Source organism: Manis javanica, chromosome 16 (assembly GCF_040802235.1).
Source record: "Manis javanica isolate MJ-LG chromosome 16, MJ_LKY, whole genome shotgun sequence".
Classification (NCBI taxonomy): Eukaryota; Metazoa; Chordata; class Mammalia; order Pholidota; family Manidae; genus Manis; species Manis javanica.
Genome location: NC_133171.1, coordinates 66,048,342 through 66,066,111, shown reverse-complemented (window position 1 = coordinate 66,066,111; position 17,770 = coordinate 66,048,342). Strand labels below are relative to the sequence as shown.

The 17,770-nt window shown below is 43.1% G+C and overlaps 1 protein-coding gene and 1 long non-coding RNA gene across 5 annotated transcripts in view; both read left to right on the top strand.

The window, feature by feature from the left end:
• LOC140846802 (uncharacterized) overlaps positions 1 to 17,770 on the top strand; it is a 477,545-nt gene that overhangs the window by 270,852 nt on the left and 188,923 nt on the right. The gene's annotated exons all lie outside the window — the stretch shown is intronic.
• LOC108396294 (butyrophilin subfamily 1 member A1) overlaps positions 13,440 to 17,770 on the top strand; it is a 40,632-nt gene continuing 36,301 nt past the window's right edge. For 2 of the 3 annotated variants that reach the window (XM_017659092.3, XM_017659090.3), the window contains exons 1-2: positions 13,440 to 14,155; positions 14,822 to 15,169. In XM_017659092.3, the coding sequence (XP_017514581.3) occupies positions 14,074 to 14,155; positions 14,822 to 15,169 (430 nt within the window). In that variant the 5' untranslated portion in view covers positions 13,440 to 14,073. Of the gene's footprint in view, positions 14,156 to 14,781; positions 15,170 to 17,770 lie in introns of all 3 variants that reach the window. The other variant, XM_036998527.2, reaches the window with a different exon arrangement.

Sequence of the window (17,770 nt, the reverse complement as noted above, 5' to 3'; positions counted from 1 at the left end):
TTGGTAACTGTTAGTCCATTATTAGGTTCTATGATTCTGCTGCTGTTTTGTTCCTTCAGTCTTTCTTTGTTCCTATAGTCTGTGGGTTTGAGGCGAGTCTCTTGTAAGCAGCATAGAGATGGCTCTTGATTTTTTATCCATTCTCTTATTCTGTGTCTTTTGATTGGTGCATTCAGTCCATTTACATTTAGGGTGATTATTGAAAGATATGTACTTATTGCCATTGAAGGCTTTAGATTCGTAGTTACCAAAGGTTCAAGGTTAGCTTCTTTAGTATCTTACTGTCTAACTTAACTCACTTATTGAGCTATTTTAAACACTGGTCATTCTTTATTTTTCTCCCTTCTTATTCCTCCTCCTACATTCTTTATATGTTGGTTGTTTAGTTCCGTGCTCTTTTGTGCTTACTTTAACTGCTTTTGTGGGTAGTTGATTTTATTTTTTGCCTTTAGTTAGTATTTGGTTGGTCTGCTTTCTTTGCTGTGATTTTCTTTTCTCTGGTGATGTTTATTTAGTCTTAGGAGTGCTCCCATTTAGAGAAGTCCCTCTAAAATACCCTGTAGAGGTGGTTTGTAGGGGGCAAATTCCCTCAACTTTTGCTTGTCTGGGTATTGTTTAATCCCTCCTTCATATTTAAATGATAATCATGCTGAATACAGTATTCGTGGTTCAAGGCCCTTCTCTTTCATTGCATTAAATATATCATGCCATTCTCTTCTGGCCTGTATTGTTTCTGTTGAGAAGTCTGATGATAGCCTGATGGGTTTTCCTTTTTAGGTTACCTTTTTCCTCTCTCTAGCTGCCTTTAAAACTCTGTCCTTGTCCTTGATCTTTGCCATTTTAATTATTATGTGTCTTGGTGTTGTCCTCCTTGGGTCCTTTCTATTGGGAGTTCTGTACACTTCTATGGTCTGATTGATTATTTCCTCCCCCAGTTTGGGGAAGTTTTCAGCAATTATTTCTTCAAATACACTTTCTATCCCTTTCTCTCTCTTCTTCTTCTTCTGGTACCCCTATAATGCAGATATTGTTCCTTTGGATTGGTCACACAGTTCTCTTAATATTGTTTCATTCCTGGAGATCCTTTTCTCTGTCTCTGTGTCAGCTTCTATGCATTCCTGTTCTCTGGTTTCTATCCCATCAATTGCCTCTTGCATCTTATCCATTCTGTTTATAAATTCTTCCAGAGATTGTTTCATTTCTGTAATCTTCCTCTGGACATCATCCCTTAGCTCTTACATATTTCTCTGTGTTTCATCATCATGGTCATGAGCTTTATTTTTAATTCTTTTTCAGGAAGACTGGTTAGGTCTATCTCCTTCTCAGGGTTTGCCTCTGTGATCTTGGTCTGTATCAGTTTCTTCTGCCTTTTCATGGCGATAGATATATTTGTGGGGAGCTGGTGCATGTGTTGGGTAAGAGAATGTCCCTTCTTGCCAGTTTGTGGCCTTCCTTTCCTGGGAGAACAGCGTCCTCTAGTGGCTTGTGCTGGGCAGCTGCATGCAGACAGGGCTTCTGATATTGCCCGGCCGCTAATGGAGGTTAGCGCTGCAGTTGCTGTGGGCATGGCCTGCCTCAGGTTGCTTATCCAATATGGTGGAGCTGCATTGGAGGGGGAACAGGCAGGCTGTTTATCATGGTGAGGGGCCTCCTCACCGTGCTGTGGGGGTTCAGGTGCCCAGAGTTCGCCATGATACCCAGCTGATGGGCTAAGTGTCCTGGGGCACTTCTGTCTAGCTGCGGGGTCCCTCTCCCTTTAAGACTTTCAAAAAGCACTCGCTTTTCTTTGTCCCAGGTGCGCCAGCTGCGGGGACCCGCTCACAGGTCTTACTGTCCTGTTTCCCTAGTTTCCAGCACCCCACGCACGCACTGTGTATGCGCTTCGGTGCAGATCGCTAGGGCTGGGTGTTTAGTAGTCCTGGGCTCCCTCTCCCTCCCGGCTCCGACTCCTCTCCTCCCGCTGGGAGCTGGGGGGAGGGGCCTTGGGAGGTGCTGTGTTCTCGCAGGTGTGGATGTAGTCTGGCTGCTATCCTGTGTCTTCTGCTCTCTCTTTTAGGATTAGTTGTATTTGTTGTATTTTCAAAAATATATATGGTTTTGGGAGGAGATTTCCGCTGCTCTACTCATGCCGCCATCTTGATTCTCCTCAGCAATGGAATTTCTTAATGATTGAATCTCTGTCTTAAATTCATTCCTGCATTCTTGAATATTTTTCTGTACCTCCATAAGCATGTTTATGATTTTTATTTTCAACTCTCAGGAAGATTGGTGAGTTCAGTTTCATTTGGCCCTTTTTCTGGGGTTTGTGAGATTTTGTTCTGAACCAGGTTCTTTTGACATTTCATATTTCTGTGTGGTGCCCTCTATTTCCCAGAAGCTCCAGGCTCTGAAGGTGCTCAGCCCCTCGAGTGAGGTTTGGGGTTGTAGGGGAGTGGAGATGATGCCTGGGGGGAGGAAAGATCTATTTCCTGATTCCCATCTGCCCTTCCTGTCTCCTGTATCACAGTCAGTGGGCTGAGTACACAGGTGTAAACCTCTGTGCTTAGCATCTCTAGCTGTTGTAGGTGGGGCCTCCCTCTGGCTGGCCTGATGCCAAAGCAGTGACTGCAATTTGTGAGCCGGTGCTGTCAGGCCAGGAGGAAGGCTCGGCAGGCTGTGTATCACAGTGGGGGGCCTCAGAGCTGAGTAGCCAGCCTGGTGGATGGAGCACCTGAAGCTCCGCAAAGTTCCCAATCTGCTGGGCAAAGCACACCCAGACAACCTCGTCCCCCTGTCCCTTCTCCCATGCAGCAAGCTCCATGCAAACCCCACCCCTTCAGCAGCCCTCTTTCTGCTAGGGAGCCTCTCAGACCGCCTGCCTTTCCCTTGTCCCAGAGCTGCCGGGTGTGGATCCCCTCCTCCACAAATGGCCAGAATCTGTCTTTCAAGCACTCCGCCTGTCCAAGCTCCCCATCCTCCAGAGCACCACACAATGTAGGTTTCTGCTCACAAAGTAGATCTCCAGGGCGAGATGTTCAGCAGTCCCCTCCTCCACTCCGTTTCTCTTCCTCCCACCAGTGAGCTGGGTTGGGGGAAGGGTTTGGGTCCTGCCGTGCCACAGCTTGGGTACGTTATCTTGTTTTGTGAAGTCTGCTCTGTTCATGAGGTCAGTGTGCAGTCTGGTGCAGCTTTCTTTATTGTTCCTATTTTAGGGTTAGTTGTATTAACTATATTTTCACACTATCTGTGGTTTTGGGAGGAGTTCTCTGTCTCACCTCTCATGGCGCCATCTTGAATCCTCTCACAGTCTCTGCTTTTTAAAGTCTATTCCAGTAGAGGTGAGAACTGTGAAATAGTGACATGAGAGGGGTTTGTATTAAATGCTGTGAGAGATGAGAGGTGGGGTCAGATTTGTCATCCCAGGACCTGGGACCTAGATTAGCTACTTGTAAAATTTTCTGAGCTCTCTCAGTGGTTCTTTGAAACATGTTCTTAAAGACATTTGGGGAGATGCTTCCCACTTTAGCTGTTTTGAGAAGGAAGGGAACTGTATGGTGAGGGTCAGCTTCTTTCTCCTCTTTACCCCAGGCACTGAGGGCCCCGGGATGCCTGTGATGACCTGGAGCTCTCTTTTCTCTTGCTCTTCCAGCAGCTAGTGTGTGATTCTGGATCCAGACACTGCCTAATTTGAACTCTTTCTGTCTGAAAATTTCTGAAGTGTGAGGTGAAAAAATATGTGGCAGGATCTCCCTGAAAAATGTGGGATTTCTTCTTGACCCTTGGCAAGTCCTTCTCTTCATGAGTCTTTCACTTCAGGTAGACATTACTGGGAGGTAGAAGTGGACAACAGGACATACTGGGAGTTTGGGGTGTGTTATGAAAACATGGAAAGGATGTGGGGAATCACAGAGTCACCTCAAAATGTATTCTGGGCCAGGAAACTATATGTTGATAAGTATCAGGCCCTCACCTCCCTTCAGACCCTCCTCTCCCTGAGTGAAGCCCCTAGCAGGGTGGAGATTTTCCTGGACTATGAAGCGGGGACCGTCTCCTACAGTGTTGCTGTCAGGTCCCTCATCTACACTTTGATCCAGGCCTCCTTCTCTGGGCCCTTCCAGTCTTTCTTCTGCCTCTGGTTCTATTACACAATGCCCTCTGACCATCTGCCACTGAGGTCATCAGTCCCCAGACTTTCTGTAAGCCAAATCTCCAGGGGAGACCTTGGCCCTGGAGTTGAGGAACCACTTCTAGGGACTGAAAAATCCCCCCAATCCTCACCTGAGTCTAAGGTCAGGGTTGAAAACTTCTAACCTTTGTTCTCAGAGCTGCAGGCATTTCATTCCCATTCCTCTGCAAGACTGGGCAAAGGATGGAAACAGTTTATAATCCTCAGGGCTGAGTAATACGCAGAGGCAAGACAGGATGATTTGACCCTACAGGGTCTTGCTTGTCAAGAGAGTATGTCTGGGGTTACAACCCAGCTGGAGACTAAAAAAGGAATCTCCAGAGAAAGCAAAAAGAAGAAGTACTGATGGAAAGAGTAGGGTGCAGAGTGATCTCTGACCTGGATCTCCTTGAAATGTCACTAAGAAAAGTAAAGCCAATGCCCACAAGCTATGGTTGTCTTCACTGCCTGCTTAATAGACTGGCAGAAATCTGGGTCTGTATTGGGCTTTGCAGTGTTCACATTCTTGTCAGATAAGAACTTCATTATATTTTGACTCATATACAACCCTGGGAGATACTAAATAAAGTACACAGTGAAGTCAGTTTTCCACTTCACCCTACAGGTCTGGGACTTGGTATTATATTCAACATTCTTACATTTAATGCCACATCATACCATCTCTAAGAATCCAATCACTCCTTATCAAGCAATTTCGATGACCCTTTCCATGACACTTCTCACTCCAGTTCTTTTCTAGTTTGTAATTTTGTTTACTGATACTTTACCTCAATAATTCCCTCCCACCCTGAAAGTATTCACTTCATCAACCGTTAAGTACATGTTAATTTTTTTCTACGCTTGTACAAATACACACACAAAGAGTTTTTGTAATAAAAAATAGATCGTTACAAAGTTCCATGACACGCTTCTTCACTTAACACTAAATCTTAAACACTAATTTTATATTATTAATAATCAAGATGGTTTTCTTTCTTCCCTGTTACAAAAAAGCTACTATAAATATATGTATGTAAATTGTTTTGCAAAGCTTTCATCACTTCTACAAAATAAATTTCCAAGTAGCACCTGTCATTAATACTTCAAAGTGCAATAGCTGTACAAAAGGGGCTTGAATTATTGTTAAATATATGTACATACCTATCTGTTTTCTACAGGAAAGGAGTCTGCACACATTTTGGTACCAGGCTCACCTCCTAAAGTTAACAGTAGAAGTCCACCTTTCAGTTTTACATTCCTTTGACATCAATACAAGTACCTCACTTTCCTCAAGGAAAATCTCCAACCAACCAACTCTGAGGACCAAATCTACTCTTTTTTTAGTATATATTTTTATGGCATGAGGCACTACTATAAGCAAATTGCCCAAATTATCTCATTTCATCCTCACAACAGCTCTCTAAAAAGGGCAGGGGCTATTGTTATCCTTATTTTACAGATTTAGAAGCTGAGGTACACAGAGGTTAAGTAACTGACCCAAGGTCACACAGCTAATACACCTCACCCAGGCAACTTGACTTCTGAGTCTGTGGTTTTGACCACATCCATTATGCAACCTCTCTTCACTAATTTTGAGCCTCAGTGCCTGATACCTACTAGATGTAGACTAGGTTCTCAATGGAAATTGTTGAGTCAGTGAATTTTTCTCCTGCCTCATTTCATATACATTTCTCTCCCAGAGCTTCAGGTAAAGGTTTGGATGAGAGTAGACCTACGCCTGATTTCCTTGGAAACCATAAAGTTAAGCAATAACAAAATGTGGCCCAAACCCCTTATCTGAAGTTCATCATTTTGGCTGGAAATCAGGCTGTTTTTCCTTGTCAAAGTAATTTGGATCTTCCAGGCAACAATAGTATGTTCCATTCTTATTGATATTATTTCAAGCAGCAAAGCTTCTGTTAGACAGTGAGTTTTAAAAACAGTTTCTCAGTGAGTGAAAAAGCAGGAAGCCTGCAGGGAAGGGGATTGCTTTGCCCTGTGTGGCCGCAGCATGACCTGGGGAGAAACACTATTTCCCATTAGCTATGTAGTTGGCTTTATCAAACATGTCTATTATCCCAGCCTGGTGATTGGCAGGGAAGATTTTTACATTCTGAGCTAATTTTTACTTTTTCATTCTTGTGTAATATAATCCCATTCTCCTATTTTATTTTATCTCTGAACTCAACTCCATGCCTTTCCTCAGTTTCCTTCAAAAGTGATTTTATGCCTGTCATTTTCAAGTGATTTGTGGAGCACTACATCCTACAGGTCCTCAAGAACTTGAGTCCCTTTTTGTGGTAGAGAAGGGAGCACTTGTCTCAGCAGATGCCAGGGAACGGGTAGAAGGACTGAAGGCAGTGCTTGTCCTTGTCTCAGGCTGTTCATGAGTGGCAGTCAGGAGCCCTCCTGCTGACTTACACAGCGCCTTACACAGGGCTGACAGGGGGTAGCCCTGACTCTTACTAAGAGTGGCCAGGTAACTGAGGCCAGACTGTCAATAACTTCAGGGATGGCTAGGCATTTAGGAGCTAAGGATACCCAGATAAAGCAACCCATGGATGATTTTAAAACATACAAGTGAAAGTTATTCCCCTACACTTGAATTTCAGACACAGGACTGGTGCCTCAGCCATTCAGAACTGTATCTTTTACTTGACAGGTGTGCTGAAGTATCCAGGGGATGAGCCCTGATGTCTGCAACTTACTCTAAAGGGCACAAAATAAATAGACAGATAAAGGGGGGTATGGTGGGTGGGTGGGTGGGGAACAGAAGGATAAAGTAAGCTACTATAGTAAAATGTTCATTGTGGAATATAGACAGTAAGTATATTTAGTGCTAATTCAAAAATTCTTCTACCTTTTCTCTGTTTAAAGTTTCTTGACAAACTGTTGGTAGTGAGAGGTGGGAAGGGAAGAACTGTGTTTTGCTAGTGCTAACAGAGACTAGAATACTGTTGGATTGAAGAAAGCAAGGGTTTATTTTCCTTTCACATCAAATGAATTCAGAGGGCCACAGCCCATAGCTGGTCCGGCAGCTCAGAAATGCATCCAACCCCAGCAAACTCTCTACCTCCCATCCTGTTGGATGAAAACCAGTTAATCTGATCATCTAAACTGAACTAAAATGCTAGTGAGTATTAATGGGTTAGTATGTTGCCCCTTACCCATTCACTCATCCAACAAGTACGTACTGAGGGTTCCGTGTGAACCACACACTGTTCTATGGGTTTGTTGTACATCAATACACAAAAAACCCCAATATCCTTGCTTTGTGGATCTTACATTCTAGCAGATGAAGATAGACAGTAAACACATGATATATTAGATGGTGAAAATTCAATAGGAAAAAGAGATTAGGCTCAGGGGGATTGGAGCAGTTTGCTGTAAGCCTGGGGTCAGAGTAGGTCTCATAGAAAAACTGACTTCAGAGGAAAGACTTGAAGTTGGTGAGGGAGTGAGCTTTATGGATATCTGGGGGAAGAGGCTTCTGGGTAGAGGAAAGAGTCCTGGCCTATTCAAGGACCAGCAAGAATGGCAGTGTGGCTGGAGCTGAAACAGGAAAGACAGGGAGAGGAGGAGACATGACTAAGAGGTGCAGCTCCTGGAGGGTTATGTTGCCACTATAAGGACTTGAGCACCCGCTCTGAGTGAAGTGGGAGCAGGGAAATGTGGTGAAATATGGGAAGATTCTGATCATATTAAGACTGTAGAGCCAAAGATTTCCTGATGGGTTAGGGTTAACGTGTGTAGGGTAAAATATGTAACATGTGACATTACATATTTTTATGAGTGATTTTCCAAGTTGGAACTCAAAAGTTAAGAGACACCCAAGCAGACATTTTGGCATTTTGGCAGGATGCCTTGGGAGAATGCAGGTCATCTCTGAATTAGCCCTCTTGCCTTAGGAGGTAATAGTCTCAGGGAAAATTTAAAAGGTCACTAACAATCTCCTAGAAGCCAAATCTAATAATTTTCTGTCCAAATGTTTCTTGACCCCTTAACCAATCTGATACTGGCATCTTCATCTTCCCTGTATCTCAGGGCTCCTCCTCTTCCATTTATGGCCGCTCCATAGTCTCTACCAAGTGTCAGAAGTGCTCTGAGAGGTAATTATGCATGATGCCACTGGCTTTCCACAATATGATGAGGTTTCTCAAATCTTTATCCCCAGCCTCAATGTTTGTCTCGAGCTCCACATCTGAATCTCCCACTTCCCACTGGTCTGCTGGGCCGCCCCAACCACTCAGATTTAACCTACCCAAAACCTCCTCCTCCTCCTCAACACCCTAATCCCCACCAAAACAAAAACAAAAACAAAAAACCCTAGTGATCATGTTTCACCCTGAGGCAGCTCCAGGGAAGTGAAGGTTTTGATGAGGAATTTTACATCTTCCAGACTGTAGTTTCTGCCCTAGTCCTTCTGGCATCATTCTATTTGCATCACAGATGAAAAAGGCAAGTTCCATACACTTCCTCTGCTCACTCTCTTGGTCCATCTCATCTTGGTCCAGCTGCTCTCTCCTTGCTCCAGTTGGAGACATTTCTGCTTTTATGTATCTTAAGCAGATAATACATGTTAGTGCCCAGTCAGAACCTTTGAGTCCTTCTCATCTCTGAAGTCCCATCCCAAAATGAAGGTGTACATGTCATTAAGACAAACTGTACAAATAAGGACCATGTTCCTCTCTAGGTTTTTTGTACCTCACCCTCCCTGCCTAAGATACCCCTTATGCCACTTGTGGCTGCACCTTTGCCTACAGACGGAGCAAGCCCATGTGCAGTCACAGCAGCTGTGACCTGCAAAGGCAGCTCTGGGGAAGGAGTATCCTGTATCATCAGAAATTCCCTCCTCAGTCAGAAAAAGATGACCAGGATTTCCATTGCAGATAAGTACCTGCTTAGCCCCAGGTATACTGTGCTGAGCTGTGGCTTTTGAAAAAAGGAGGTTGTATGATTCTCTGCTCTGGGTCTTTGCAGTGAATATAAGGCACAGAGCAGGGATCTGGGGCCTACTTGCTCCAGGACTGCTTTTTCCCCGCACAAAGCTGTTTACACCACATACATTTACCGAGCAGTTTCTGTAGACCAAAGCCTGTGACAAGCAATGGGAATGGTAAATATCAGATACTTAAGACCAGTGACAAAATGGGGGAAAAAATATGTACAACTCATACCTTAAAGAAAAAGCTAATCTCCTTAAATAATAAAACCCAGTAGAAAAATGAGAAAAGGACATGAATTATTAGTTTACAGATGGGATAATACATATGAAAGAATGTCCAGTCTCATTCACTATGGAAATGCGTAGTAAAACATTTTCCACTTATGAGACTGGCAACAAAACAAAACCGAAGTAGTTGATAACACATTCTGGTGGCAGGACTGTAGGGAGACAGTTATTCCTAGACAGTGGTTGACATAATTTGGGATATTTTTGTTATAGACTGACACTTGTATATAGAGCAATATTGCAATATTTCCCCAAACTACTTATTTATTGATCCAAAATCCGACTTCAGGGAATTTATCTGACAGATACACTTGGCATTTGTGTGAAATGACCCATGATTTGGATTAGTTCTTACAGGGTTGATTATAATAGCAAAAAGTTAGAAACTGTGCAAGTGTCCATCAATGGGGATCTCTTATGCATGGAATATTGCATAGCTGTGAAGGAAAACACGGTCATTCTTTACATACTAATACGGAAAGATCTTCAAGATCCATTGTGAACAGAAAAAGCAAGATACACAGCAGTTTGTATAGAATGTTATCCTTTGTGTACGCAAGAACAAATAAGAATATATTCATTTTTTGAAATTCAATAAACACTTGTATAGCACTGGCTTTGTGTCAGACACTTTATAAGCATTAACTTAATCTTTTTAATCTGATGAGTTAGATACTATTATTTCCCCCATTTTACAGATTAGGACGCCAGGACCAGAGCAGTTAAATAATTAAAGATCACACTGATAATCTAGTGGAGGAGTCAGAATTCAAATCAGGCCCTGCAGCTTTAAAGTTCACATTCTTAACCACCATATTAAGCTGACTAATAATAGACTAATTACTTGGTGGGGCATGGGAGGGAGAGAAGTGAGTGGATGGGGGCTTGGCTTTTGGGGTATTGTTTTCATATCTGAACCATGCAAACAAAACCTATGGAAAAAGTAAATTAGAAAAAACATGATTCTGATATTCAAGTAACAAGTGGCAGACAGTTCCAGACAAGTAATTGTATTATGTTATAGTTAAGAGTTTACTGAGGACTTAGCCAGAGTTGACTTTAGGAAGAGGAAGATCGTTTGACTTCCTGAGATAAACTAGGTATGTATAGATACATAACAAAATAGATTGGCAAGTCACAGATGGGAAAGCATTTACATACTGCCTTCCACATCATTAGCATGCAATTGGTGTCTCCAGACATGCTGTTAAGGAGACGAGGGGAGGAGAGAATTAAATAGGGAAAGGGAGAAGGGAGGAAGGCTGGGGTGTTGGAACTAAGTCCAGGAACCTAATTTACCCCTGTGTAGACTAAGCGCCACCATGATTAGAGATTTCTATGAATCTCTATGAGAGTAACTCTTTTTGGGAATTTTATTTGTAGCCCTGTATTCACTTACTAGACCCAGGTATATATGTCTGAGTGTACTTCTGCAGAAAAGACAACTTGGCCCTGGTGTCATCCCCCACCTCCTCTACATATACACGGTGGACTGGAACTGGGCTAGACATCTGACCCAGGCTAGGCTATTCAAGAGGCAGAAATAGAGGTGATGATTTAGGTGTGAACAGAGTGCTGGTCATAGGAGTTGCATTAGTGGGATAAAGAAAAGGAGAACATGGAGCCAGTGCTAGTATGTTAATTACAGAGTTTTGAATAGAGTCAGAAGGAAATCAGATATGTAAGCATTTCACCTATAGCAGATATGCACGGGACCTGTGGGAAGATATTTTCCGTGCACAATATGATGCAGAGAAGCAAAGGAAGGTGATCTGTAGTAGATACACTAAAACAGACACATGGAGAGAAGAGTTCAAGATGGAAAAAGTTTGGGCAACCTTCCCATCCTTGGTTCCAGTGCCGTGGGGGGCCCAGTTTTATTTGTGCTGTGTGTTTTTGTTTTGTGCTGTGAAATTTGCTCTCTAGTAACAAAGTAAATATACTACTTGCTGTTACTGAAGCTCTAAAACTTAGCAACTTAACACAATCATTTTACTATGCTCATTGATTCCATTAGTCAGTAATTTAGAATTTGAATATGACAAGTTAGGAATGAGTTTACTGTGTGCCATGATGCCTGGACCTCACCTGGAAGGAATCCACAGCTGGAGGTGTCCCAAACGAAGGGATACAACCTTCTAGGTGTATTCCTGTCAACACAGAAAATGATTGGGTCATCTTGTCAAAGTATAAAGTGACACTCAGCTGGACCTGGTTCCCTGCTAAGCTACCTCATGGGCAATGGGCCTTCCTCATACAGAATACATATGTTTACCTCTGGTTTATGTTAGCTATGATTGAGGGAAAGACATGGCTTCACTGGATACTTCTGGCATAAACTTCCCGAGAGCCCCTGGGCCTTATTTTCTTTAGATGGAGGCTGTAGGAAGCCAGGCTCTTAGGTTCTCATAGCACTCTCTTCTGTCTCTTCCTAACAGCAACCTAGTCCTGGGTAGAATGATTCAATATTTGCTACATTTCTACTTTCATCTGCTTGTCAACTCAGAATCCACTTTTAATCATAAAGCAGAAGCATTAGTGGATAGGTGAGGCTACTGTGTGAGAAAAAAATGATTCAAGGTCAGCACAGTAGAGAAAACAGTTGTCCACCTTTAGCTTATTCTCATCAAAGGTCTCCCATTGGAGGGTAGAGAAGGAACCTGTCTTGGTAACTAATTCCTGGTGGTCCCTTTGATCCTCCTTCCCTTTCCCAAGAAATCCTGTCACTGGGCAGCCTGATCCTGCTGCCATCTCTGTCTTGGGCTCTGGTGCCAATGAGTCCAGGAACTGGGACATGCTATTGGGGAAAATGGCCTTCCACTTTGCTTTATCATTAATGCATTGAACAATAGCTGTGTGCAGAGCATAGAGCTAGGCCTTGCATAGGAGAGAAGAATCACATAGTACAGAAATCAGCTCGTCAGGAGCACATACTCTGGTCACTGAGAAGATATACAACTGATACCTAAATAACAATAATACAGGACAGAACGCAGTAACATCCAAAGACTTAGGAGTAAGAAAACCAGAGAACACTCTAGGCTGGGAACATCTGGAGTTGTTCTTGGAGGAGGTGGACGTGAAGGCTAGGCAGGAATTCAAGAGGCAGAAATAGAGGCAATGATTTAGGTGTGAACAGAGTGCTGGTCATAGGAGTTGCAGTAGTGGGATAAAGAAAAGGAGAACATGGAGCCAGTGCTAGTATGTTAATTACAGAGTTTTGAATAGAGTCAGAAGGGAATTGGAGGTCTTCAGAAGCATTTAGGCACTTGAGGCAAATATTAAGAAATGTACTGCAGGAGGATTATTTTAGAAGAAATTTATACAGTGGCCCTACTGGGGTCTATGCATCATGGGATGGGGGAGCATTGTGTGGGTGTAGCGGGTGTTGGACTCAACCAGGTCATCTACTGTCAGACAACAAAGCCCAGCTAGACAGTCTCTGTTAGCAGCCAGCTCTCTGCAGGGACTAGAACCAGCTGTCTGAGAGTAAGGGTTTTTACCTCTCAGTATCTGAGTCAGCAGTGTTTGAATGAATGAAAAGCTCTCTGTGAACAGCTCCTGCAGCTACGGTTTTGCTAATTTTCTGCCACCACCCCCACCTTCCTGCGTCCTCCCTTACCTCTCTACCACCCCCAAGCCCAGCAACTTGAACAAGATTCCTCCAGCTTTGGAAAAAGGGCTGCTTAAGTTTACTTCATCCCTTCCCACCCCTATCCCCATACACTACATACTTCTATACACATAGGTGTCTCCTTATGGTTAGAAGCAACAGCACAATCAAGCCATTTTAAAAAAAAAAAAAAAAAAGGAAAGTATCTTGCTTCTGAGAAAAAAGGGAAAATTTTTAAAAGGCCAGATAATCTCAAAAGGCTGGCTATTCGCAGCTCTGTGATTTTAATTAATCGCTTCCGTGTATTCCACACAGTAACTGGTGAGAAAGTTGGCTTAGGGATTCCATTGGGTGGTCGACCCATAGCCGGCCAATCCTGGGCTCCAACCCATTCATTGGCGTCTTGGGTCTGTGGTGACAGTGTCTACGTGTCGCACGCGCCGCAGGCCTGCACCTCGCAACCAATGGAAGGTGAAGAAAACTTTTTCTTCGCCTACGTGTGACAGCGTCTTCTCTGGTTGTGACGGTGCCCACGGGCGGGCTAGGGAGAAGAACAACAAAAAAGCATCATTTGAGCGACAGACAAGATAAGAAAACGCCGAAGTTTATTCTAGAAGGTCGGAAAGGGAGGGACAGGAGTGGGGCGGTATGGAGCGAAGGAACTGGAGGCGGGGAAAGGCGGAGCTCGAGGAGAGGGGAAACTTCCTGGGGGGGAGCCGCTCCGTGAACTACTGTACCTCTGGTAGCACAGCCTGATTCACCGGGGGCTGGAAGGGAAGGGAGGGAGGCCATGGAAGAATATCAAGTGACACTGAAGAAACTCAACTCTGACATTGAAGAAGCGAGCCGAGGAGGGCGGAAAACTGCCTCCCTGATGGTTGTATTGCTGGCTCATTCCACGGAATGTGTACTGAATTAGTCTATCAGGAGATAACTTGAACCGGGAGAGGAAGGACGTGCCCAAAATAGAAGCTGGAACGCTGATGATCCCAACACGGGTTATAGGAAAGTTTGCCTTCGATCACTACTGTGGTGCCAAGTCTCCGGTCCCTGCCTCTCCCGAGTGACTCGCTTGGGGCGCTTATGGAGCCAGCTGCTTCCCGGCACTTGTCCCCACCAGACGCGCTTCTCTTCTCTCTCCTCAGCTTGTTTGCATTGGGCTCAGGTAGGTGCAAAGAGGGAGAGTGAAGAACTACTGCAGTCGGGCTCACTTACCTTTCGTGCTGCAAGCTCACTGAATTTATACCAGCGCGGACCTATAGAAATACAGTGAAGGCCACCGAGGCAAACTGCCTATACAAATTAAGTTTTTGAGTAGGCTCATTTTAAAACATAAAAAAGAAACAGATGAAATAGATTTTAATAACAGATTTTGTTTAACCTCAAATAACCAAAATGTTATTATTTAAGCTTATAATTAATGTAAAGTATTATCAATGAAATATTTAACACTTTCATTCTAAATTCTCAAAATTGTAGTTTACATTTACAGCACGTCAACTGGGACTACCTAATGGCTACCACAGTGGACAGTTCAAGTTTATATTACACTGAAGGCATTTTACTAGATTGGAGAATAAAAGAAAACTGTAAACACGAGTGTAGGGGGTGCTCAGTCTGTGCTTCTCAATTTTGCTCATAAAGCATTAGTAGCCCCAGTAGATACCCCTATTAGTGATATATTGCTGTTGACCAGCCACAGCTACTGGCCCCCAGAATCCTCAGCCCCAGAAACCCCTGTAGCCTTAGAATGTCTGTCCCTTACAATGTCCACTTTCTTTCCTGCCTTAGGTATTAGATACTTGTCTGATTCTACCTTTTTGTTGAACAGTCCAATTTACTGTCGTGGGGCCAGCTGATCCAATCCTGGCCATGGTGGGAGAAAATACCATGTTTTGCTGTCACCTGTCACCTGAGAAAAATGCTGAGGACATGGAGGTGCGGTGGTTCCGGTCTCAGCTCTCTCCCGCAGTGCTCGTATATAAGGGCAGGCAAGAGAGAACAGAGGAGCAGATGGAGGAGTACCAAGGAAGAACAACCTTTGTGAGTGAAGATATCAGCAAGGGGAGCATGGCGCTAATCATACACAATGTCACAGCCCATGACAGTGGCATCTACCACTGTTATTTCCAAGAAGGCAGATCCTATGATGAGGCCATCATGCGTCTGATGGTGGCAGGTGCATCATTTCATTTTGCTTGGTTAATTTTTCAGTGTGACTCTTCTCTCCTAATCTCAGGCCCATGCAGATCAGCAGATTTTTCCTAAAATCCCCTTTAAACAGGGAGGGTGGCTTTATCCTGCCCAAGGGCCAGATGAGTGGGTTTGCCCTGCTAAACTGTGGGCATCAAGTCTTGAGAGGCACACACAGAACTCAGCTGGAGCCTTGAGTGGGAAGAATGTTTAATGCCTACAGATTGTTCTTATGTTCTTATGCCTGTTTCTCAGAGCTCTCTAAGGGTCTTCCTCAGTAATATGTTTTAGAATTAGTTAGACATTTTTATTGTGAAACATAACACATACAGAAAAATGTATAACATTAATGCACAGATTGCTGAGTTACTAATGTTGAAAGTATTCAACAAATAGAATACTTCCTTTTCCTGACTTGTTAGTTTGGACTGCCATAACAAAATACCATCAACTGGGTGGCTTAAACAACAGAAACTTATTTTCTCACAGTTCTGGAGGCTAGTAATCCAAGATCAGGGTGTCAGTAAGTTTGGTTTCTCCTGAGGCCTCTCTCCTTGGCCTTAATGGATGGCCACCTTCTTGCTGTGCCCTCACATGGTCTTCCCTCTGTGCCTTCATATGGCCTTTCCTCTGTAGGTACCCAACCGTTGTAACTTTCTCTGTGTGACCTGATCTCCTCTTCTTATAAGGACACTAGTCAGATTGGGTAAGGACCCAACCTAATGACTTCATTTTAGCTTAATTCCCTCTTGAAAGGCTCTGTCTCTAAATGAAGTCATATTCAAAGGTACTGGAGGTTAGGGTTTCAATATATGAATTTGGGGGGACACAATTCAATGCATACCATGGCCCTTCACAAAACCCCAAATGAAACGTGCTAGGACTAGAAGTGCTGTGTAATAAGAAATATGATAGTACAAATTTATTTTCCAGTGTCTGTGGTATATAAATTTTTTATATACATTTTCAATTGCTCCATAAATTTTTCATCAGGTCCAAAGAGAAGTTTTTCACATTTGATGTCAATCCATTTCTTCTTTCTAGTCAGTTGTTTTCCATGACTTTGAAGATCAAACATCATCATTGACCCTTTTCATTCCTTTCTTTTCTCCTCAGCACATACTATCTTCTTACATAGTATGCAGTTTACTTACTTATCCTGTTTATAACATCTCTTCCACTAAAATGTAATCTCCATAAAGGATTGTTTTCTATTTTGTTCCTGCTGTATCGCAATTTCTAGAACAGAACCTGGAGCGTGATAGGTGCTCAACAAATATTATTTGAATTAATAAATGAATCTGCCCCATAAAACTGTGAGTGGTCATCACATCATGCTTGAGCTATCTCTATTATAAGCCTGAGGTCTTTCCTTTTTTTAACCTGTTCCCATAAGACCTCTGCTTAGTACATCATCTTTGATGTAGCCTCAGGAAAGGCTAGGTGACAAGCAGACTTAAATCTCAGCAGGTTAAAATAACAAAGGTCTATTTATAATACATGAAACATGTCCTTCAGGAGTCTGCTGGGGCTCTACTTCACACAGACCTCCCTCAGGAACCTGGAGCTTTTCATTTCACCTGTGCAGAGGGAAAAAACTGGCAAATCACTGACTGGATCATAAAGCCTCTGCCTGTGAGGTGCTACCTATTATTTATACTCATGTTTCATTGACCAAGGCAAGTCACATGGTTATGCCTCATTGTACAGGGGAGGGGAAATATGCTCCTAACCATGTGCCCAGATGAACAGAAATTTCTTGATAGCACTAACAGTACCCTTTCAGGCTTAATTCTGACTCAAGAGATGTTGACTCAAGAGATGTTGACTCAAGAGATGTTAAGCTTTATAGTCCAAATCACAAAAAGAATCAGTCAGGATCTGACAACACCAGCAATTATTCACCACTATATCTGCAGCATCTGGCAGAGTGCTTGACACCTAATAGGCAATTAGTAGTTGTAATGAAGGAGTGAAAAAAATGAATTGCTGATACCAAAATATCAGAGTGGGAAAATTTATCCTTGGGCTCCCTTTCATCACAAACATTCATAAATTTATTCAGCATATATTTAACAAGCATCTCCTATGTTCAAGTCACTGTTCTAGAAACTGAGGATAAATCAGTGAACAAAATACACAAAGATCTCTATCCTCTTGGAGCTGACATTCTCGCAGGTGTAGAGAGCAATAAAATAATTAACTAAACATTTTATATACAGTGATGAATACAGTAGAAAAAATAAAACAGAGGAGAGATTGAGAGTGCTAGGTGGCATTGGAAGAATGGTCAGGGACAGCTTCATGGAAAAGATGGCAATTGAGCAAAATCAGAATGAAGTGAGGGAAGGATCCAAGTACCTCTGGGGCTTACAGAGAGGATCCAGCATGACATCCTATGTAGCACAGCACTGGGTACATGGGTTCTGGATAGGGGACCGTATACTTTATCATGCAAACTGCATGATTTTGACAATGAGAGGAGGCACTGTGAATAATTACATCAGGGCAACTGGAATAAATAAGGACTGCCCAGCAAACTACAACATATGGACATCTCATTTCTTGATTAATATTATTTTTCCCT